The following is a 25,580-nucleotide window of genomic DNA, read 5'->3' as shown; positions in this document are numbered from 1 at the left end:
GCAGAGCTCCAAGACATTTTTGTCACCTAATTCCTGAATGAATTTTGTCTGAGGCAGGCAAACTTAAGATCTCTAATAAGTCCTTTCATTCCCAGTTTAATAATTCTAACCAGTTTACCATACAACTGTCTTCCAGGTGTCCTGACAACAGGATCCCACTCATTAACTACACATACATAAAACTTAGCAAGAAAAGCATTTAGAAAGATCAGAGAGAAACTTTTTAGAATATTTTATTTTTTTTTAATACAGATATAATATTTTTTCCAAGGTCACTTTAGAGTAAGTGGCATACAGGCTATTAAAATGGAAGTGCCCGTGCAATCATTTCAGGCTAAATGTGCACAGTATATTCTACAACACAAAAACTGCACGTAGAGTTTTTTCTTGCTCCAGAATGATTTGGCAGCTTCAAAAAGCTAACACACATTTCCATTCTCAAAATCAATCCACTGAACAACAAAACCCAAAACTGAAATGCAATCCACCCCAACCAATGTGCTTATCTCAGTAAGGATCTCTTAGCGGAGCGGGCTGCGACAGTTGCAGAGCTGTCTTTATCATGACCCTCAAAGTACTGCTGCTCTATTCGCCGACAAAAGGCTGTGAGATTACTGTAGTTTTTCACCTTTTCAGAGAGTTCATCAGTGGTGAGCTGAGTAGTGAGGATTGTGAACAGATGCCCAAATACCAGCGCATCTAATTCAGTTGGTCTGTAAAAGCAAACAGAAGGAAGAATCGGTATTTTGGAAGGCAAGTCCTGATCAAGGAAAAACCTGCTGTTCTGAATAACTTCTCACTAGCCACGCCATCTAAGAATTGGGAAGAAATCAGGCAACACTGAACTTACCAAATGCATGAAAACTGTGTGTACAGTATATAAGCGTACTGCTAGTTCTTAGTATGGCATCTTTCTCTGCTTTTGGCAGCTTGGAAATGTGGAAATAACGCTTCCTAGAAAGGCCAGAGTTACTGATCCAATAACAAACCATGCTCCACCTTTTAGTTCTGTAACAAGGGCAAACGCTTATCAAGTCTTTATGGGGTTTTTCTTTTTCCTCTGTAGATGTGTTTAAAAAAACCCAGCTATCATCTCACAAAGGGAAAAAGAAAAAAAAAAAAAGGAGGAGGGGGAAGTATAAAATCCCTATTCCCTTTTTGTGCTTTTCAATAGTCGGGAACTATTCAACCAATAAGAAAAGGAGCTCCAGCATGACAGCAACTGAAAACATTGCTTTTTTGAAAGGGGACACAGACGAAAACAGGTATTTTGGGAAACAGTGGTCTACCCTCACGCTAATTCAGTTCATTCAGAGCTGCCCCTGATGCGAAGGAGAGAAGCTGTCCTGGTCAGCATGGTGGGATGGACATTCACTCCCCTGTACCTAGCAGAGAATGTTACTCAAGAAATACAAGTGAAGCTTTAAATGTATCATTTTTAATAAGAAACTACCTGTATAAAGGTGTACATTTGTAGCCTACATAAGCTGTAGTAGACTCTGTAGAGAAGACAAGCAGAAGGAAAACTAAATCATAAATAGAAAAAAAAGAACCAAACAGAAACTTACAGAAACTTTCCTTTTAAAACCTTTAATAACTTATTTCTGAAATTTCATGTTTATATTCCAGTCACACATTTGTTTTTCCTCAACTAATCACGTAGCATTAAAATAAAACAGTTTTCCACACATACATATAGATAGGTGGATAGATATCTGTATCTCGCATTCGTGGACGTAATATTTCACTAAAGAGTAACTTACTGCTTATTGAAGAAATATGGTTGCGTTCCTAATCTCTGGGAGAGAGCCTGACAACACTGATCTACATCTTCAAGCACCTATCAAAACACACAAGAGATAAAAGATCCATATTGTCAGGAAATACCAACATTGCAAAAAATAACCTCCTTACTATATTTGCGCTAACGGTGGGAACAAGGAACATACGATGTTGGAACATCAAAAGCTGTTAAAGTCAGTCAAACCTACGCAGCGGGCAGGCAGCTAAGCGTTACTTAATCTAACATGTGATGTAAAGCAATTTTGATTAAGTGCTTCCCATAACATTTATAACTTAGCTTAATTAAAGCTACTAACTTATACCTCAAAACTCTGCTTTGCCTTTTTTTTTTTTCTTTTTTTTTCTTTTTAAGGCCTCTGACAAGGGAAGCGGCAATCCTGCAAAGCACGTATTAACGCCATACAGGAAGTGGGGGCTGTAACTTACAACCTATTTTCAGGACTACGGCCTAAACTAACATCAGCAGAGAGGTACGCTCATGGTAAAACATCCTTCCTCCCACCCCATCGGGTTGCACATAATTTAAGATTTATTGCTGCTGAAGCCAAATACCCGACTCCAGATAATGTTTTAAGTACAAAATATATTTTTTGCTACGTCCGTTTCAAGAAAGTGTTACTCTCCAAAGCCTTTTTAAAAAACGGGTAAAGAAAGAAGCTTCACTTTTCATACTGACCTGTTCAAGTGTCTTGCCGGCCCATCCAATGGCTTTCATCTTTCGCCTCACCTCCCATTGCTTCTGGTAGGACAAAATGCGGTTTAGAGGCCACGGGTAAGGGGAGCCGTACCTCGGGTGAGTAATCTTTGTTTAGAAACAGAAAAGTACTGTGTTACCGTGTAAGAAAATACAGATACCTCTATGCCCAAAATAGCTAATATTCACATATTTCTATCAGAAAGGGAGCTGTAAAAGAGAAGGCGGGTTGTGTGATATGCTGTAATTGTTTGCATGGAATTTACAGTTTGCAGCATAACCATTTAAAACTATCACTTCAGAAACATATACAAAACCCGTATCTATTTTGTAGTCAGCTACCTCCAGTAATGACACAACTTCCCTAAAATGCATATGCAAGCAAAATTAAAGTGAAAAGACTGTATCATTAATGGTATAAACCTCAATGTTTCATTTATGAGTAGGGACTTGCAATTGTGAGCGAAAGTGTTTTCTCATTAAATTTTAATTAAGATAAATGCTGCAGAACCACTCACCTCCTCTACTGTAACATCATCACACCACTGCAGATAGAGCTAGGAACAGAAAGAACACTTACTAAAACTTCCTAATAAAGGAGAATACAGAGACAATCATTTCTCACTAGTAGAATCTTCTTTTTTATATTAGATTAAATTTCCATTTCATTCCTTCTGTTAGGCCTCTGAATGTAGAAAAGAAATTCAAATGGGAAGGCAAAAGCCCAGTTGCTAGTCCTGACTTAGCCGGCACCAGGAGCAAGCCGAGACCCGTTGCCCAGACTGCACACAACCCAGTGCACAGGTTGCCAGCCCTCAGCCACCGGCAGCTTGCCAGCGTTTACAACACTGTTCCTACACTGGGATCCTGTCACGTTAACTGGCCACGGATACGAACTGCAAGGGAACCCAGCCACCCGCTAGATGTGCTGTGGAAGCTGAGAGCGGGGTGCCTGCCCGGCTGTGGGACAGGGTAGGATCCCAGGAACCCACCGGCATTTTCCATCTGTGGAAATCAGTTACTTCTACAGCTACATGACACACTTCAGGTAGATCAGGGGAATCATTCCCATGGCTTGCGTCTACAGGAACGTTTCAGCAAGCGATCCATAGGGCCCAGAGAATTTATTCTAACCTCAGAAGTTATTATTCCATTCATTTATTTCATTCAAATAAATTTCAAGTCAAAAGTTGACGACATAATCTAAGAACGAGCAGTATTTCCAATATAAGGAAAAATCCTAAAGCTTTCTTGCTTATAATCACTTAGGTAAGTGTGCAGAGTTTCGATGGTTTACTGTACCTCTGCTGTCAAGAGCATATTATTGACTAATTCCATGTAGGCTTTCATCTCAGCTTTTTGGACTTCATCCAACCCATCACTGAGAGAATGGCCCTAATGGGGAAAAGAAAAAAAAAGAGACACACATGTAAGAAAAGATATTGGAATATTCAGCAATGCCTGACCCAAGGGCCTCTGAAGTCAACGAGCTCTGGCTCAGATCCTGATCTCTTACATAGCTCAATAACAAATTACATATGCAATTTTTACATATAGTGTCCTTTAGAACTAAAAAGAAGTCATCATAATGTAGCATAGCTAATCTACCAGAAATTTACACTATGATCAGTTATAGATGAACGCAGTTTGAGCACACAGCCTCCTGGTTAGCGTATCTCTGTGGCAAGCAGTAAACATAAATTTACATCTGTGGTACAGCTTCATCAGCTGCTCAGCAAAAAGACAGTATTTTTAAAAATTGGGGGGGCAGGGGAGGAGCCAAGGCTAATCTGAACTCTATCTGACACTTCAGGATTTAAACCAGTCAGTTCTGGGTTCAAGAGTGCTGAGACCCAGAGACAGGGCAGGTAGAAAAAGTCTCAGGAACTGGCACTGGTATGCAGCTATCCCACACAGAATTTACTTCCCGAGTTTGAGTAAATGACAAAGAAAAACATTTCCACATCAACAAACTCCTATTACAGGGTATCCTTCCTTTAAAACGGCACTAGATTTCGACACTGTTTTAAGAAATTAAGTAACATTCCAGAAGAGCACCCCAAATCAGCACAAGTACTAAGGAGGATTAACATGCTATTCAATAACTGATGAAAACAACGTACTATTACCTTGGCTTTTACAAACTGGACTATGGGCCCAAGCTCAGATACTACTTGATTTCCCACGTGAATAAAGGGTACTTTGCCTGTAAAAGGAGAGATGTAATTTAGTAAGAGCTTTTTATACCTGTAGAGCATCATTTACAATTTTCAAAGCAATTAAATATTGCAGGTACACCTGAACATCAGGTTTTTTTCAAATGAGCAGAGATAAAGCTCTAACATACATCGCTCACCCAGCAAATGTTTGTAGTAACAAACGCCTTCCTCCTGATCTTCCTCCTCCTGACCCTCTTTTACATGAAACACTTGCAATTGTGTATTTCAAAGTTATTGAGATCTATCGACTCGTACTTTAATAATGGATTTTGCTTTGCTGGAAAGACTTAATTCAACGTTTCTCTGAAGTACAGCTGAGAAACCCCAGGAAAGCAGACAGGGCCCGTGGCTAGTTTTACAACACAACGCGTTCCCACCCTCCCTGCTAACCCACGAGCAGGGAAAGGGCTGCCGAAAGGATGACGGGAGAGGTGGCGCCATGCCCAGAAAAGCAAGCAGGGGGAAGTGCAAACACACAGGCAGCCAGGCAGGATCTGAACTCTCCCTCCTCCAGTCCTTCAGATTTCCAGCAACTGGACCAGCCGGCTCCTGTTGGCTGCCCCAGACTTCACCCTCTACTTGCCAGCTGGTTATTTTTGAGCCTCTGTGGTCCTGGGGTCAGAAACAGGTTCTCAGTATGAAACCCACAGCTTCACGATCTTGGGGGCTGTCAGGGGGAAGGAGCTGCTTCCTCATCATGGAAGCGAAATGGGGTTAAAGCTTAATATTAGTAAGGCTCAACGTCCAGTCTCTGAAGCTGAGCCCTGAGGGTCCAGCACGGAGCAGGGCTAAAAATGACCAGTCCTCAGAAGGAAACTGGGAAACAACTGTGTCACTGGTAGAATTTTTGGGGGTGCGAAGGGCTCTCAAGTCTGCAAGCACCACCATCTCTGCTTGGTAACTTTTCTTACACGCAGAACTGAGCCAAAGCTTTAAGCAAGCCCTGTGACAGCCAGCAAGCCACAGTTGCCTTCTGCCCCTTCTTCCCAGCTCTCAACGTGTGAAGCTGAGGGCTCCTGCTCCAATCCACCCTCACCAGGTTGCCTGTCCTGCAAATCTTCATCCAAGTGCAAGGGATGCACATCAACCTAATATTTAAAACTAAATCTTTTAGGATTATTTACATGATTGAAGTAATCCATAAAACGGAGATAAATGCTGGATGCTCTGTATGACTGCAAACGTCCTCAAGCCCAAAGGCAGTAACGAGCCTGCCCAGCGCAGTCGGGCACAGCACCCTTTTACCTTCCCGCCCCGCGCTGTGGGCAAACTCTGCTCCCGACAGAGTGCCCAAAGAACAAGATCAGTATCTGCCTGACCCCAAATATATAATTAGCAATACATTCACTCCTTTTACCGAAACACAAAAAAACCTTCTGTTCGGCAAAGCTGAAACACAGTTCATGCTAACAGCAGATTCAGTCATGGTTTTTATCATGAGGTTCACTTCTCACTGGCTGCATCAGCCTAAGGGTAATAAATGAAGTGCATCGCACCAACCAAAGCTTCATCTGCATCCACACGCTGCATGTCGCAGAAGGAAACACAGACACCTCTGTGCTGCAGAATCCAGCGGTTTCAGTCAGACTGTACTTTGGTATCATACTTTCAACTCCCTCAGAATGGGTTTCGTCATTACAACAACTGTGAGATAAATAACCTTCCCCCCAAAATGATGAGATGCAGATCTTTGTCTGCTGCTAATGTGAGACAGAAGGTGGTGGGGAGGGAGAAAGGAACAAATGAAAACCTTGTCTGAATTATCATTAAAGAACCAATATAAAGAAAGGAAATGGGGCAAGTGAATAAAAATAATAAGGACTCCAGAAGTAATGGCACAAAGATGACATGTATTTCTACTCACATTTAAAATTCAAGCAGTATCATTTTTCCCTCTTGTGCTCCTCATTTTCAGCAGAAGGAACCGTTCAGACCCACATCATCAGATGCCACCAAGCATGGCATCTCCTGCACATGCAAGATGCCCCTCTGTGCATGCAAGATGCTCCTCTGCGCATGGATTCAGCATTTCAAAGCTAGCTTTATTTACTAACGAATAATTTATATACCTCTGTATTTGGCTGTTTTTTTCACTGCTGCCCAGCAACTGTTTTTTGTTTAAAAAACAGCATGATTCCACTGCTTTGAGGAGAATACCAGTAGCAGCAGCAGAGCCCATACAGCTGGCAGACACATACTGACAGGCACTTCCATGTGGCAGTCATCAGCCAGAGCCAGGTAATCAGTAAATAAGTACCTCCTCACACAACAAAAATCTGTGAAAGAGTGCGAGGATTCCCAGACTTGCATTCACCAATTCTCTCTGGTTTTTAGTCAACCTTCTGGAGCCAGCCTCTGGATGTTTTTAGGCAACCAGCAAAGGCAGGGTCTGTACCCTTCTAATACTTAATTTGCTGGTGGTGGGTTTGGATTTTCTTTCCCCAATCTCATGGATCAGAGGAAGATTTAAAACCTCCTGTCACCCTTAACAGTGTCAATGGACCCTTCAGCCTTCTCCTGTATCAACATCCTGGCAATCATCTCCCAGACAGGGTAACAAAAGATACTCCTCCAGTGTTGTCTCACCCCAGCAACGGGAAAATATAACAGCACTCACTGGAATATTCCCTGGATGCAGAATAAAACCACTTTTGGAAACGCAAGTCTTTCTGCTTCAGGACACAACTCCTCTCAGGCATTTTAGAGGTTTCTGACAGGTATTTGAAATGTACGAATGCCATACATAGGTACTGCAGTCGCAGTTACACATTGTGCCAACGTTACTTTGCATTTGACTGTTTTAATTGTTTACAGAGGAGAAACTGCACTGGAGAGGAGGGGGGAAGGCAACCCACACATGGTAGCACTGACCGACTGTTATCAGCAAGACAAGGCGCAGTTGCCATGGTATCAAAACGGAGGTATAACGTAGTAATCTAAATGAAGGCCACACTTACCAGATGGGGACATGTACTCGGCATTTGCCCTGCAAACCACCTGGATTGGCAGATTGCACATTTGCAAAAAGGCCTGGAAACAAAGAGTTGCATTTAAAAAAGCATTAATACACCAGTGACAAATAAGAATGTTCTTCTCAACACACTTGACTATGTTTTAGCTAGTTCTTAGCATATGCTTATGAAGTATAGCTCCTTGCAGACTGCTTTTAGGAAGAAAGAAGGGTGGGTTAAAGAAAAACAAGGTTTTCTAACTTCCTTAGACAACTGTTTATCATCCAGTCATTAACTGGAATTCTTCTAATGAAATTTCAACTACTTTTACTGTTTTTCTTCAAGATGAGCAAAGAAGCAGTACCTAACAGAAACAATTAGTGCTGTGGCTGTACAAAATGAAGTGACATTTTGCCCTTCCTGAAAATCATAGTACTTACTTCTCCTGGCCAAAGCTGGCTAACCAAGTTCACGTTGTATAACACAGCAAACATATATAGCACCTTCCCACGTTATATTTACAATAGCTGTAATAGCAAGTTTTGCTCTCTGATACTGTAAGAGCATAAGTCTGCTTTGGGAGGAAGTATTTACTGTCTGTAATTTATGTGAATCATGGAGAGCATAAGTGATCGATTTACTTTTTCTTTCTACCTGTAACCTCAGATTCGAAGCATTCTTAGTAGGATACCAATTTTTGTCAGCACCTGCCATCACCACACCTTAGTGTGTTTCTGTTGGAATAGCAAAATATCAAGAAAAATACTTGCAATTTGAACAGAACATGGCAAATAAGGAATTTCTTAAACCTCTACAGTCTCTAAACTCAGCTGAAGTCCTGTCATTCATTTTGTCTTTGCAATTAGACAGGTCAGAATTCCAGATTCCAAAATGATACCTATGTATTATTTTACCACACAGTGGCCTGGAGTTAAAAAAACCTACATCAAGAAGGCCATCACCATGAAGAAAAATGCTGCTGTAACTTGGCACTTTCTACAGAAGCTTCCTCTGAGCTCTTCAGATTGCCGGATCTAGCACTATGCTGCACGCTCACAGCTTTAAATGTAGGCATCTAATCATAGGCATCAAAGTAACCCAAACCTTAACCTTGAGATCGCTCACCTCTGCACTAAATGAGACTGTAAGGCATGACCTAACACTGGCATCAGCCCTGTTCCTAACCTTCTGGCTTCTGTAGTACCCATCGAGCAAACAAAAATAATCCAAACAGCCCCTCTCCTTTCCCCTGCACTCTTCAAGTCCTTTATTCCCAAACCCTAATCCAAGCACTGATATTAACTCTACCCAGGGGAAAAGAAGCCAAAAGCTTTGGTCCTTTTCCAACCACATCCAAGAAATGCACGGTCCATTACAACACTTCGCTCTTGCAGGTTTAGATGACCTAACTCAAACCCAAATCTCAATTTAAAGCAAGGAACTATGGTCAAGAGCTGCTAGGCAAGATGCTGATTACAGCTGATGAGAGCCCGCCTCAGAACGCCAGAAGCTCTGCAGAACCCACCACAAACCTGGGTTTCTACACCTTTTGATTTCCTCAGCCTAACTCTAATTGGGAGCCAATTATTATACATACACATGCAGAGATATATAGAGAGAGAGAGACAGAGACAAAGAAAGGGTACTAGTCATAGTCAACATCAGCTAAATACTCCAAGTCCTGCACTACTTAGCAATAAACTGGTCACTAGAGTGCCAAAACCTCATCCCAACCAGAATCTCTATCACTGCAATTATGACACAAAGAAAATATACAAAGCACTGCACACATTTGACACCACCCCATTTTCTAAGTCTGTGCATCCACCAGAGTCCACCAAAAATCAATGCTCTTGCTGTCTTGGCATCCCAATCTCCATGCAAACAGACCAATTCTTAAACAGGAATTTAAGACATTGGTCTGTCTCAGTCCTAAATCTTTGCCTGCTACCTCTGTACAATCTAGCAATGCCCAGGCTGTTCCTGTTCCAGCTACTGCCATCATGTCTTCTGCCCAAACCAGGGCTTCATATGCAACTTTTTTGGAAATAGCTAAGAGACAGGAATTCAGAGTCTTTGGTTTAGATTATATACACTCTCCTATGCCATTGCTGGACATGGTGTAACCCACCAAAAACATACACTCTAACTCAACTGGTACACAGACTTGGTTCTTCTGAAAGCTCTACCAGTAGCTAACAACATCTCCTCAACACTACCGTGCTGCAGTGGGACTGATGGCATCAAACAACAGTTTCAAAGAATTTCATCTTTGCGTGGGAGAGGACTGAACTTGTACCATGCTACTTAATCCTTAGCTGTGGAGTTCCACCTCAAAAATTTGTGACGTTTCCTTTGGTCTAGGCGTACCAAATGAATTTCCTTTACAGTAAGGCACCAAATTAACTCTGCAATTCTGCATTAAGCTAGAGATGAATTTTGTAACTGCCATGTACTATTCTCACTGCAAGCTCAGAAGACGAAAAGTCTGAACTGCACTGGAGTTAAGGCAACACATGAACAACTGAAAAGCCTGTAAGCACAGATACGCATTTAAGCAAAAGGAGGTGAATCAGAGAACTATTTTTACTTTCTCGTATCAGCATGTCAAAAATGAGACATGCTCACACAGAACACAGGTTACATGAGTTGCTTCAGCAAATTACTGCCTACAGTACATCTTATCGTACATTTGCTCCTACATAGTACAAGGTTTCTACCAAAATCCCAGTGTTGTGACTGTGAAAACCACTCCTCAGCATAGAGGCTAAACTATAAATAAAATCTTTTCAGTGTAAAGAGTTCAGCCAAGTTTCCATCAAAAATCTGAATCTGACCTTTCTCTCTCTCCTTCTTCTCAATAAACAACCACAGAACGAGAAATACCGACCTTTATTACATTTGGCAGGGAAATTCTACCTCGGTCTCTGGCCTAGTGCAAAGGGGATTGAGCATACGTTGCCATTTCGGCATCTTGGAAATGCAAACCCGCTGGGTCAGTGTGCCTTTTTTGCACTTCATAAAGAAAAAAGGAGAGAGGAGGTTGAACTAGAATTGAGCTCTAATGCGGGAACAAATATTAACTAAATAAAAACATTCATTACTCTGCATGATAAAGATTCTAGAAAGCTTAGAAATAAGTCAGTCTGCCCCCAGTGAGGTTTAAAAAAAAAAAAAAAAAAAAAAAAGGAGAGAGACCCTAAAGTAAAGACTAGACCAAAAACTTGAGAAAATTTCCTTGGGATAGTCATCTCCAGTCTCCAGTTCCAATTAACATTTTGTAGCTGGGAGACAAGAACTGAGTTTGAGAAACTGAAGAGTGATTCAAGATTAAAACTGGGCAAATACATCTGGTTCTGGGCTCGCCCCAGCAGTCCTCCTGAAAGGTTCAGAAACGCTGACCGCTGGAGCTGCCTCTCTAGCAGCCTTACAAGGCCCATTCCAGCAACCCCCTGCAGCATCCGAGTGCCAACACCTATTCCACTGCAGCCTTTGTCCATAATTAGGATCAGCTTTAATATGAGTGGTGAAATAGTAATTAAATACAAAAACAAGAGAAAACAACAGTGAAAGAGCTGAAGACAAAACCATGTAACGCCATGGCCGGGGGGTTGGAACTAGATGATTTTTAAGGTCCCTTCCAACCCAAACTGTTCTGTGATTCTGTGAAATAAACCTAAGAACAAAAAAAAAGAAAAAATAAAAACCTGCTATTAAGCCTTTAAAAAGATAGAAGCCCTGGGAATTGAGACCAGTATGCTGAGCTCCAATTTGTATCCAAAGCATGACCTATTCAATTTTAAGTACTCCTTAAATATTGTTCTGCAGGAAAATGAAGGAAAGTTCCACAATATGAGAGAAGTTTAATCCTTACTGGATCTACACTGCTGAACTAATCATTACCTAAAGAAGGAGGACAGCATCCGTTTCTTGATCCAGCTTAAACTAATGGTCCATTGGATAGCCTTCAAGTTGACAACAAATACACGTCAAAGAGGAGACAGTACTATCGCAAACTATGAGAGTTCAGCCTAAGAAATAAGCTTTGCAATTTACAATGCTATGAGAGTACTCACATTCTTTCACTGACGTGACTGACAGGCTTTGGAAATTATTAGTACTAACAACAAAGGTGGTTTTTACTTTTCCAACACAGTGAATGTATTTCATATTTACAGAAATTATGGTTTCTTTTAGAAAGAGATGGACAAGGATCGTGACCAACGCATTCTTATAAATATCCACTGCCAGAAAACCTCAATTTTTTTTCTAATGCATTCAATTAGATAGATTTGATTTTAGACAATAACTGATATTAGACAGTAAGTGGCATAAACTATCACCAAAATAGTTGAAATTGTCACAGATCAAAGAAATCCTACAGAGAGAATACAGGACAAAGCAGTAATTTTTGTGAGTCTCCATCTCATTTAATGCTTTAGCCCAGTGATCAAGGGAGGGTTTGTTCCCTTTTTGACCACTCATGGAGAATGTCAAGAACGAGCACATTTGGTATGCAGATGGTATCAGACCACCATAGCTTCCAACCCTGATAAATGATGCAGTGGAACACTGATTATTCCAGCTCAGATCATCTCGTTTCCCTTTGGGTACCTCACATATATAATTTAAGCAGGCAAGTAAACCCTTCCTTTTCTTTTGAGAGAAACCATCAGTAAATGGGAGTGAGCTCAGCTCCTCTGAGTGCTTATGGAGTGAGGAGCAAGAGGCTGAAGGCTGAAACCACCCCAGTGCAGTTCTGCTGAGATTTACGAAGATATCAACATCCCTTCAAAGACACAGCATCAAAAGCTGAGCAATCAGAAAGATCAAGGGCCCCAGCTTATTCTAGTACATCAGAGATTATTGTTAACATCATAAATTTGGCGTATCAGTTTAAAATGGGACTGAAAGGGGCCAACTGAATTCCAAGTGACACGTAAGCTAGTTAATCAAGCCTGTGTGAAAATTCACCTAAAAATGGCACGCAAGACAGTAAACAGCAAAACTAGAAGCAAGACACTTCGCTCAGTACAGTCTAACTGTCATACCTTGCAAAGACACTTGTAATTACGAAGTACAGCATTAAATTTCCTGCTCTCTCCCCTCTGGAAAAAAAATGTACTAGCACAGAATGAACAGATCCTCCAGCACCTAGGATTCTCACGCAATAATACCACTGTAGTTGCAGTTCTTCAGAAGCGGGGGGGGGGGGAAGCTCTCGTTTCTGTAGTAAAACTGGTACACATTACTTCATCTGAAGTTTTCCAGTTCAAAGCAATTGTAAAGATGTCACTGAAAATGTTTATTTGTACCTTGAAAACAACTCTTCGAAACAAACTCTAAGCAGGGAAAAAAGAACTGAATTCCTGCTGGAAAGGATATTTTTTTTTTTTATGCTTAACACCTATCCGAACTATTTGGATCAATTCATAGAGGACGGATTAACAATCTTATTTCCCCTTCCCACGTTACAGAAGATCAAGAGATGACTGCCCAATAGACTTTACACAAATAAAGGAAACTTCATTCAAGCACAAATATACAGAATTCACTACAACTGAAGGACATCAAACCAAAACGCTCAGGCTTTTAAAAGGAATGAGTAATTTCATGGCTCATCCCAGTTAATGCAGCATAAAAAGCAGGGTAATGAAATCTCAGATTGGGAAGAACAGAGTTTATTCCCCTGGCATCAGCAGGAGTGTCTCCTTTATCCATATGTTCCACTGATTATTTGCATTTCTGTAATTTTAAAAATAGAGACCTGATTTCTTGTGCAGTATCGGCATTGGTCAATGATACAATGTCTGCCACCATAACTTTTCTCTAAGTTATTTCTGGAACAAAGTGTGTCCTTTCTTTTGCTGAGGTTAATGTGAGAAACTGATAAAGGCATTAAAAAATAAAGATTCGGCTTAATAGGGTCTGTAAGCTTCCCTCCCACGCATGCTCTCTGCCTCTCTTCCCTGCAGGCTAACGCTCTTCCCCTCTCACCCTCTTCCAGGCTCTCTACCTGTAGCATCACCTACTCTTCCAGCACCTGGGAAGGAAGAAATGTGAACAATATGTTTTTAGCAATGCTACCTCTCTTCTTCCAGACTGAAAGCACCAAGTCTACAAAGTCGCTACTGCCTCTGTGCACCTTGGTTTTAACGGGAGATTTTGCTGTCGGCAGAGGTGGAGAGGAGAGAGAGGAGAGCATCTGCAAGCCCATGAGAAGAAACACAGTACAGGGAGGAGAAAAGGTGCCACCAAATTAATTGCATCTGTCCTTCCCTGCCCTCCCAACATCTACTGTTATAGACTAGGGAAGTAAGAGTGTGGGAGTGAGGACAATGAATTGAAGAAAAAGCATGCAGAAGCCTCTTGGTGCCTTTCCTGCCCTACCGCACGCTGATCCACACAGGACTACGGCTCGCCTTGCACTGCCTGCTCCTCCCAGAGAGTAGTCGCACAAGCCACTGTCTTCAAAGTCAGCACAGAACAAGCCAGTTCATTTTTTTTGCTGTGAGAGAACGAAGTATCAGCAGCTATGTGAAAAGGGCTGATAGGAAGCTTTCAGGTGACACTTATTAGAAAATTAATCAACAATCTTATGCCTATCATTCATTTCAATCACGGCAGGTGACACCTCCTGCCAGAATTACGGAGTACATTTATAACAGCAGCGTTGCTTAAAGGACACAATCAACTTAAAGATTGTTTTGTTTTCTTATAGCCTGCCCAATTTCAAATTCAAAATGCAGGTAGTACATTGGATTTCAATTATCTAAAAAAAAAAAAAAAAAAAAAAAAAAATCAGAGCAATCGCCTTGTGCTGCTTTAGCACAGTTCAAAAGCCCAGAAACCACAGCCAGCCACTGGGCAACTCACGCCACCCTCCCCTTCCTCCTCTTCTCACACCACTGACATTCTGATCTCCGCTGCTGCTGCCGCCCTCCAAACAATGCAAGAAAGTGATGCCATTGTGTCTTCCTGTGATGACAAGGGTGGAAAATGACTGTGCACGAAATACAATGGGAAGGAATAAGAGAAGGGAGGGGGGACTTTTGTATTTATTCCTACAGTTAATTGTTTCAGGTGCCATTTTTACCCTTGCTCTCCCTTCCTCTTTGCCCTCCCCAGCAAGGGAAGGGCTGTTTGGACACCATCAGTTGGAAACATAACACACATCAGGCAGCGAATCACCCCAATAGAGTTCCATCACAACGCTCTCCCTCTCCAGTCCCCTCTCAGAATAATACATACGAGCAAACACATATACTCATTAAAAATGAGTTACAACTTGATGTAAATCATATCCAGATTGCAGTTTCTGAGATCAGAGGCAAGAATGAAATTACTTATTCCAAGACTCAAATAGTTCACAACTTACGTCCCCACATGAGGAACACTATTTTCAGATGGCACACTCCAGGCTTCATTTGAAGAAGATATATTCGCGATTAGTTTTTAATAAAGAACGAGCCATTCCAAGCCATCTCTTATTCAGCAGCACTTCTAAAAGCACCCGCACAATACTGTTGTGAAGAAAGAGTGAAAGGCGTTTTCTGTTTTCATTCTTACATTATTTCTTGAGCATACAAAGGACAATATGTGATGACAACTAAAGAGTTATTCTTTACTTTATTGCAGGAACACATTGTAAAATTAAAAACCATGCAAATCTCCAGAATAATTCAGTTTTCATATCAAACAGCTGCAGACCCTGTAACCGAAATAGTGTGTCTAAGGTTATAAATGAAAACTGTTCAGTATCATTCTTTGAGTGACAGATTAAATTCCTAATCCAGTTATGGTAATGGCCACATTTGTAGTTTAACATAAATTAAGAGCTTAATTATATTTGTGACTATTTTAAACAAAATAACACATTCCTTTGTACCTGTGAACGTAATTTATAGCAAAGCCACGTTCATTCTCCAAAACAATCTATTTTACACTGCAGCACAATACTGCTCTAATGGTATAATGTAATTCTTGTTGTAGAATGTGGAAAGAGTAGATTCACTGGTAGCACAGAGGTTTTGAAGATAAATGAAGATGCTATTCATTCAGGGGTAATTTCATCTTATAACTATATGAAAGATGTTTCACTCACAAACAGTACCTGCATGGCTTGGGATTTGAGCATGTTTTCAGCTACAATGGATGCTGCTAGATTGATTATGTTGATACTGCATTTCTCATCATGAAGAATTCCAGCTTTTATTCTCTTTTAAAAAAAGAGATTGTCAGATTTTCATTTCAGTACTAAGCCTTTGTTCAAGCCTCAGCAACAAGTTCAAATTTCTGCTAATGTTTTGTCTAGAGAAAAAACAAACCACAATTCATACACACACCCAAAAAAAAAAAAGAAAAAAATCACAAATCTGTCAAGGGCAATTAATCATGCAAGATTTACACATTTATTTGATTACTTGTTGAAGTAAATAAGCAGTTGGTCTGTGTAACACAATTTTAAATTGCCCAAACATCCTTCTGTCATTCAGGACTAAGAACAGACAATTCTAAATGCACTTTCCTGGAATATATTAAGACCATTTACAAGGACATCAATTTCACAAGCAATTAATACATATCTTAACATAATGAGCTGCAGGCTCTATAACCTCAGGATAGCTATGAGAATTGCCACAATCCTGAACGTTTTAGGCAGCCTTTTAAGCAAGACTCTGAGACTACCTGCATAAAGGTTTCAGAAGAACCTGTAGTAACAGAGGCAGTCTCAACATCCACATTCCTCCTCCTGACAAGTTGGAACAGTGCACAGAGATGCTCTGTGATGCCATTTGAGGCGGGAGGCCTGGCTCAGCGCAGCTGTATTAACCCCCTCCCTCCTACTCAGCCACACGAATTCCACCCAGGTACTAAAAAAAAAAAAAAAAAAAAAAGGTTGAAGTTGTGAAGTTGTTTTGCTATGGAAATGTAGTTGTATAGTCGCTTCTGGATTTTGGTGGCTTTTTTTTTTTTTTACTATGATAAGATTGATAAGCAGGAATGCTGTAAAATGGAAGCTGTACAATAAATAAGCGAAGAATGGTTTTAACCATGAGTGATGTTACCCAGCAAGTGTATGTATTTTCATTAACTTAATGGGAACAGGGCCGAACACCTCACAAGAAGAACAGAGCCTTCATTCTACATACAATGCTCTCTTTCCTGTAGCTGGATAATCATTCCTGATTAGTATTTTCCCTTGATTTTAATTCCTTTACAGTGAAAATAAGATTTCACTCAGTATCAAGATTTTACAGCTTAAGACCAAATCGGCTTCACTTTCAACAGGACTGTATAATAAACTTGAAGTTAACAAACAAGGAGTGCAAACACCAAGATGCACCAGTGATAGCACACTACATCATCTGAAGTTAGAGTTGCATTTTCAGCAAATATAAAGAATCTGAACCCAGCAAAAGACACAGGAATTGTTAATTTAGTCTGTTTCCAAGAACAACAATGGGCAGAAGATGAATTAAAAGACAAACAACAAACCAACCCTACCAGAATCAGCAGAGAGGTTCCACAAGATCAGAGGGATTTTTGTTTGACTGGGTTTTAACTACTGAAGGCACCACCGCAGTTACTCAGCAACTCCCAGAAGACTCTGTCCTCCCTTCTCTTATCCCACACGTAGCTACAGTCAGGAGTCCAGATTTCGTTGTACAACGAGAAGTCATAAGTCTGATCATTATTAAAACAGCAAGAGTCAACCAACTTCCTATGTTTAATCTGCAGCCCTCACCACTCAATTCAAACAAAATGCCTGCAAGAGCCTGTTACACCTACACTGAGAGGAACTTGCTCTGCTGTCTGCTTGATCTCCTCTGTTGACAAGAGGTACATGAAACGCCATCTCTATTGCAGGGTCATCAATTTTAAAACAGTCAACTTCTACTCTCGCCAATCAGTTACTATGGCATTGGATTTTATTCTTTATTTTATATGTAGCTATCTGCATATAGGTCCTCTAAGAGCCATCCCAGAGCAGCACTATGAAGAGGTGCTGTAAGGAGATTTTGAGAAAGATGTGAAAGACCAGTTGCAGCACTTCAGAGTCATCTTGTGAACCATGTTCCTTAAAGATTTGATGGTGGCTGATTCCACATGCTCTTTTGATCAGAGGGACTCAAAATTCTGATGCATTTTCACCACACGGAAGTTCAACAAGTCACAAACAAGCTCTGGTGATATTCACATGCCCCAGATCGGTAACAGAGGGAAAAGGAACAGCAATAGTGGGGAAAAAAGTCCCAGGTACCAGCTCCTATTTCCCCTCCTATCCCCCATTCTCATTTCTTCCTTGGGAAAAGAAAAAACCCCAACCCCCCAAAAAAATAAAAATAAAAAACACCAGCAAAAAGATATCCAGTAAAAAGATAAACAGGCTCTCAACAGAATAAAAAGTAAATTCTAAAATAGAAGAAACCCGGCAATTTCCTTATGCAAAACACACCAGTATATTTAAAGCTTTCTCATCACTAAGCTAGTGATACACAAGTTGTGTTTCAAAATGCATCGAAGACACCAAGGATAGTTATTCTTTCGCAGTCACAACCATGTTACACAGATTCTTCAAAATAGATATGACTCCCCAATACAAAATTGTTCTATAAAGTTTAAGATCAGATATCTACCAGAGCCATCTTTATAGTCATGGCTACTATCAGCTGTCCAGCTAGAGAATATTGAAGAAAAACAAGCATTTTTAATATATTATAGTTAATTTATCATCTAAGTGACATGTGTAGGATAACAGACTGGAAACGGTAAAGCAAAATGATGCATTAGAAAAGGAAATTTTAGGGTTATGTTGTTGCTTCTTTTCTTTGCGTTTTAAATACAAGCCACACCTACACATATTGTTAGATGGTAAGAAAATTCACGAGAACCACGAAAAATACAGTTGCTGAAGTAAAAAAGAACACTGAGATCAAGAGAGCAACAAAAAACACTTATTTACATTACTGTGAGGCATGATGTAAAACACAATGCCCAAATAAACACTGCCCCATTTATTTGGTATATCAAAGATGAGTCATCTTTCCAGCAAAGGATAAAGGTACCTTTGTGCTGTGACAGAATTTACTCTTAGAAGTATTTCCTAGATTGCCAGACTAGAAGGAAAAAAGTTAGAGATCCTGGAAGTAGTACCACGATCAAATGATCCCAGCCTTTTTACTGGTAATTGTCAGTTACCGTCTCCAAGTGTCCCACTTTGGCTAAATGAGTTGACACCTTTTTGGACAGCCCTCGAAGATGACTTGCTCTAGCTGCTCTGAGCCAAAAAGCAAAAAAAAGGGCAACAGTGCAATTCCCTACTACGCAAAGCTGCAGAAAAGTTATCTGAAGAATAGGAACCTTATAGACATCCTGCTCACCACCACTTCTGACAGCCAGGCCCTCTCTACTAATGGGGAAAACATCCCCTTGAGATTTGGGGTTACTGAACCTAACAGGTTAATGGAGTTTACACAGACATCACACCACAGAGGTGCTTTTAAGTCAATTAGAGATGCAAGTTTGTCAATTATATGGACTATTTCTAAAAACCACATCGGATCTCAACTCTGTATACACGATGAAATTGAGAAAACCTATGAGAGACATATAAGGACTTGATGCCCAAAGCATGAAGCAAATATACCTCGAGTTTGGGGCAGTATTAGCTTTGAGAATTAAATAACCAGCAAGCACCATGCAAGATGTTACAAGAGGAACTAGCATACCAAGTGACAAAAGATGGGAACCATGCACAGTTCCCAGAGTAGGTAGACAAGCAGATATTGTACAAACACAGACCAATATAAATACGTGTACAAGCAGCAGCCCTCTATAGAGGACTCTCAAAATCCTCATGCCCTTTAGGCTCTGGCACTTCAATGTACAGCACATCAGATGTGGGAAATAAGTCAGTGATTTTGACAGAAATAATTCTTAAATTATTAATTTAGCTAAATACAGTTACTTCAGCCAGATACCAATAAGTAAAAAAAAATAAAATGAAATTAACATCTTTAGTTTAGAAAAGATGACATTTTACCTGAACAGCAAGGGAAGATGCATTATCAGAAAGCAAAATTTGTTCCTCTGTTGAAAGAAAAAAAAAACACCACAATTAAAAAAAAAAACAGTGCCCATTTAGCTACTGACCTGTAAGTCATTCTGGGTTGCATTTCTCACGCATAAAACAAGGAGCACATATATAATTATTATGCAGCTGGACTAGAAAACCTGTGATATGAACATTAAAAAAAGAAAGAGGAGGAAAAAAAAAAAAAAGAATACCAGGAATATTTCTCCTGCAAATGCAATTGCCTTTATCATACATTACCAACAATGTACAATAAAAAATGCTCACAACTAAAAACCAAATGCTTGAGTTTTATGCCAATTACTCTTCTTCTAATCAAAGTTAAATAAAGCTGCATCTTCATAACTCCTCTGGCTAAAAAGTAAAAGCATTCAGACACCTATAAAAGCGGCTTGCACTTAATATTGCACACTATGTCTAGGTCTGTCACACAAAAGAAAGATGACAAGTTCACTGCAATAAAAATTCCATGCTTAGAAGACTAGGGCTGCTACCTATTAGTCTTCATTACTTTGCAGTCTTCTGACAACTGTAGCAGGCTGCTGAGCCCCAAATGGGGGCCATAATGTGATCTGATGATATATGAAGAGCTGCTAAAGGGAGCCTGAACCATCCTAGCCTATACATTTTAACAGTTCCTTTTTACTGAGAGCCCACTTTACCACAAGACTTCAAAAATCTGCTGCCTCAGCTATTGGTGCAGTAAATCTGCCAACTGTGCCTGCAACCACATCATTTTACACTGCCTACAGCAGCCAATATAATGAGTCAATAATAAACCAAGGACCTTATAGGCCATGAATAGCTGGTTTATACCGGCAGATGCAAGAGTAGATAAAACCTCTGACCAGACAAACAACACAAAGGACTCTTAACAGTTTCTGTGCTTCCTTGCAGTTAATTATCTTAGTGCATATTTAATGTGTTTTCTAAAAATAATTATTAATTGCAAAAAACAGTGTACCCACCCTTCAGTTGCTGATACAACGCAGCATTTTCAGGCCAAGGCTCTGCGGCTGTGGAAAGAAGATGAATTAATTAAGCAAGGCAAACAACAATGCGCTTGCAGATGCTAACTGAACGTGTTACCTAGAGCAGGAACTCAAACTGCAAAGACGCTGACGCAAGATTTAACCTGCCCTAAAAAAGTCCCCCTGTCACTCTCTTCTCCCAGACTTCTCTCCTGCTCACAGAGGGACAATACAGAGAAGAAAACTTAAGTCCCAAAATTTAATGTTGCAGGAAAAGCTAAAATTCAAGCTACGTTACAGAATGGCCTTGCAATTCTCCAGCAGCAAAAGCTGCTACTTTCCCTCCACCATAAAGGCATCCTTGTGCACATTCTCATCACAATTCTGGCCACTCTCAAGAGCAACTACTTATTAAGGTACTAAACAAAGAATTCTGGAAAGAACAGAACAAGACCCAGAGGAGAGAGGCACAAACCTCCAAAATGAAGCATGAAGAACGCTTTGGGGAAATGGAAAAGCTTTCCGCCTTTTAAAGTTGTGGTCAGCGGTACTCACTGGTCCTCTATAATACCCACAAAGCCAGGGGCTTGGGCATGTCAGAAACCTACCCACCAGGATGACAGGGACTACCTATTGCTTTGAATGATGTACTGGTCAACCCTAAAATGGGAATGTCAATACGCATTAAAAAAACTGCATCATCACTTGTTCAAAACAGTTGAACAGTTGTTAAAAAAAAAAAAAAAAAAAAAGGCAAGGAAATAAAAGACAATCACATCTTCCAGTTGAGAACCGTTGCGCTTAATCAATCATACACCACTCGGATTTACGGGAAGGCAAAAATAATAATCAGTACTGATTTACTGTAAACGGTAGCATTAAGATAACAGGTCATCGCATTGTTTTGCCTCCATTACACTCCCTGTTAATGTCTGATTAAAAATCTATTTTTAAATACCAATTAAAACCTTGTGTTCTATCCAAACTAGCTATTTGTAAACAAAAATTAATGCTCTAATCACATAATATTTTTTGAAGCAATGATGTATATAAATAACTATGTGTCATTCAAACAGAAATATGCCTCTGGCTTCAGTAAGGTCATTCTTTGTGTCTTTGCCCTCAGAACTCAAAGAAAAAAAATGCACAATTTTCTAACTATCATTCTTTTTGGATACTCATAAAGTATTAATTTTTATGGAAGTAAAATAGAACTGTAAAGCTTACAACACTGTACACAGTTTTGCAAAGGTCACTACCTCCAACATTAAGGCACAGAGCCTATCAAAGCTATACTAGTATGGGCATGAGAAAGCAACTAATCACATTTAAGTGTCATGAAAAAATGTATTATGTTTTATTGTAGCAGTTATTGGTTTTACACCCCTCCATTAAAGTTTTGCCCTGGAGTAAAAATTCTTGAGGTGGAAGTACATTTACTTCTTTAAATAAAAAGAGACTAAGATAGTGTCTGCGGTACTTAAACAGCCTTAACTGTTTAAAATAATTTATCTAATGTACATTTCTTCAGGTCCACTAAAGTCCTGCAAGAGCAAATGGAATGAGAAAATTAAGGATGTTATTACTATACTTTAACAAACTTATCACTGCTGGACTCTGAGATACTTACAGAAGTAACTAAGTCACAAAGGTACACTGATCGCATAAATACTCCAGCCAAACAGTAAAAACATCCTTTTTACATGCCCAAAATGGTACAGAGGGCTTCAGACTGCAAGGGCCCATTTCTGCTGAAAATTTTTGCCAGATCGTCTTCAGACTGAAACGTCAGATTTATATGTAATTCTTGGATTCCGGACCAAACTGAAAGTGGCCTGCTTTTACACAAGCACGTGGCTGAAATATTTCAGGCCCACAAAAATCAAGTGAACTTCTCATTTTCCAACAAGAGCTAGGTATATTCAAGAAATTCAAACTACTAATTTCGGTCTGATCTTGGCACTAAGCTGTATGCAGCCGTGGAGATATAGATAGACAGACAGACAGATAAAAACAGCTTCTTGGCACACAGAATCCAAAAATACACCACTGCTATAAACCAAAACACATGCAGAATATTTTTTGTAACTTGTTTCCCTTAAATTTTCCTTCCACATTCTACTGATCACATACAGATTTTCATGAATCGTATCTGCTGACCCTAATTTTCTTAGTCATGATATAAAGTCTTTATCCCACCGTCTTAGTATAAGCAGGAGCATACACCCAACTTGAGGGAAGAAAAGGACAAGAGCAGTTTAAAATCTTTGCATTCATTCATTCACAGTTTAGTTGTGTACTAATATACGTCTTCTGACAAGTAAATGAAGCGAGGACAAACGGCCACATGAAAATCTCAGCCTTTGTTATTAGTACACCTTAAACGCCAAATTTCAGCAATTCTAAGAGAATTAATGAATAAGACACCCTGCACTTGGCACCTGATGGTCTCCAGAGGGAGGTGGCAATTTTGACCGTGTTTGAATGAGGTGGACAATTGCTAATGAGCCTTGAACCGAGGCCTTCAGCTCTTTGCACGCAGACCAGATAAAAGATAATTGGTTTTGCTGGCACTGTACAGGCTGGCTTTTAAAACAATAAACTTCACACTAAGATTCACGTACTATTACTTATATCCTAGAAAAAGTACTCTGCAGCATGCATTCAGAATCGCAGGCGGCAGATTGTGTTCCGACGATACTGGAGGTATATACACAAAGCCTGCACAATTCTCTAGAATCAAAGAATTAAATACCTACTATCTGTCCCCTATCTTTCAATTTCTACTCAGTCTTTTTCTCCCAACATTTTTTTCTGAGGGAGCATGAAGTTTGAATACACACTGCTATGTGAGAGGTCCAGGTTCGTAAGGTGAAAGCTGAATTCAAATGCCAGCTCTGAAACCACCTTCCATTAGTTGTAAGGTGAAAACGTGCAATGGAGAGACACCAGAACCCCACTGGGGGAAGAGAGGAGGAGGAATTGCTGAAGGGATGTCACATGCCTCCACAAGAGGAGAAAGCGTGTAACATCTTTAATGTACGGCAATGACTCTTGCCTTATGAATGTAGGTGAAGACATAATTTGTAGAATAATAGGCACTAATATTACACGCTGCTTCAGTTCTGTCATATTTCCAATCCATCAAGTTGATTAATGCTATAATAACTCCTCACAAACTTATCATTTGTGCACTAATGAAGTCAAATCCAGTTTATCCTTCGGCAACTATAATCTTCTGGTCTGTAGATGTTCGTGTCCCTGCTAACCACAGCTACTGGGGCACTAGGTATATAAAGAGAAAATTAACAAATGTGATGTCAATTCAGTTTCAGAAGCTTTTCAACACAGAATCACATTTACGTGTTAGATCCTACGCAACAGGCGTTTTTACCATTAGCTGCTCATAGGATGAAATAACTGCCTGGAAGTATGCCCTACAGGAACAGCTTCTCTACATATCTTAGGAATAAGGAACTATTTGGTTCTTCCTTCTGCCTCCATAATCAGAGGAATTACTATTGTGTGGTTTTCAATGGGCCTGTCTCTCAGGCTTGCAGTCTTTAGTAAAAGTTGTTTTCCCACCCTACTGAAACTTTTCCCATGCTTAAAGAATTCAAATATTTAGTCTTTCATGTGGATTGTCTGCTATTTGTTTAGGACAATCAAACCTCACGCTGTTGTCTTTCCCTAGTTCTCCCCTACCACACTGCTCGTTTTAATGCCAGTTATAGGAAACAACCATCTGCGGGATCAGTCCTCCCAATCAGGTTTGTCTGAAATCAGCTTTGAGTTAAAAAGTTACTGGGAAGCGAGAATTTAAAGGGAGATGGACACAGAAAACGTCACTGCATAAGCCTTGTTATCTTAGGAACTGAGAATTCGGCAGATGCAGCATTACAACAACCGTGTAAGTCAAATGGCAAGTAGACCACCTACATAAAATCTTCTTTGGTTTTGTGGATGACTAAAAATGCATGAAAATTTCAATAAGCTCAACATGTTTGTTAGTCAAAATGTTTTACTTATTAACAGTTTAGCATAGAAGATGCAGATTTCAAAGTGTTCTTAGGTGTCAAATTAAACTTTTAGAAGAAAATTCTGTGAACTAGAGTGTTGCATGTTCCCAGTGGAGTTTTAATTACTTGGGTTTGTAACTATCTATTAAAACAGATTCCTAGACTCCTCACCTGTCATGTCAGAGAATGACTTAGAAAATACATCATTTTTGCTCTCGCAAAAAAATAGAATGAGGCATGACAGTCATGTCAAATTCTTTGCCGCTAAAAACATACTGCATTATCAGACTTTGTAGTGAAATGTTCTACTTGAGCAGCATTAAGGCCAGAGACAGATATTCGATTAGCATTTTGATTTCAATGTTTCCAGATGTTTCAGACTGTCATTTCAACAGCAAGACTTTATCCACCCAAATACTTCTGGGACAGCAAGAGAGAAGAATGCACGTATGCTGTAAGAAGAGACATTTGAGAGTGCTGGACCCCACTATCAGCAGGGGATCAGCAGCTCACCTGAGGCCTACGCACATCTCAGTTCCAGCTAATGCTCTCGAAACAGGACATACTATACTCGCACAGAGGTGAATTTTAGTTCGAAGAATGAGAGGCTGCAATAACATTCCCCCAGTGAAGTCTGTGCAAGAGGAAGCACCACATTCCCAAGATACTCTGCAGTGCCTCAGCCCCACCAATTCCTTGTCCAGGATGTTCAGAGTCTTTTTATGAGCGTACAAAACTCAGTTTCAACTCCTACACTTGGAATTACTGGGAAACTATTCATCCTCTGTCAGTGCTGCCTGGATGGATGGGGGGAAACAGACATTTT

General features: G+C 40.1%; 1 protein-coding gene across 1 annotated transcript in view; it reads right to left on the bottom strand.

Moving 5' to 3' along the window:
- Positions 1-217: 217 nt before the first annotated feature.
- Positions 218-25,580, bottom strand: part of MTX2 (metaxin 2) — a 34,515-nt gene continuing 9,152 nt past the window's right edge. The window contains exons 2-10 of the mRNA XM_063341780.1: positions 20,733-20,780; positions 19,714-19,760; positions 7,674-7,746; positions 4,627-4,703; positions 3,800-3,892; positions 3,016-3,054; positions 2,480-2,605; positions 1,764-1,840; positions 218-713 (exon numbers count right to left, since the gene is read on the bottom strand). Coding sequence (XP_063197850.1) covers positions 503-713; positions 1,764-1,840; positions 2,480-2,605; positions 3,016-3,054; positions 3,800-3,892; positions 4,627-4,703; positions 7,674-7,746; positions 19,714-19,760; positions 20,733-20,780 — 791 coding nt within the window. The 3' untranslated portion in view covers positions 218-502. The remainder of the gene's footprint in view (positions 714-1,763; positions 1,841-2,479; positions 2,606-3,015; positions 3,055-3,799; positions 3,893-4,626; positions 4,704-7,673; positions 7,747-19,713; positions 19,761-20,732; positions 20,781-25,580) is intronic.

The sequence above is a fragment of the Chroicocephalus ridibundus genome, chromosome 7, assembly GCF_963924245.1.
Source record: "Chroicocephalus ridibundus chromosome 7, bChrRid1.1, whole genome shotgun sequence".
Classification (NCBI taxonomy): Eukaryota; Metazoa; Chordata; class Aves; order Charadriiformes; family Laridae; genus Chroicocephalus; species Chroicocephalus ridibundus.
Note: the sequence above shows the minus strand (reverse complement) of the source record. Positions and strands in the feature narration are given on the sequence as shown.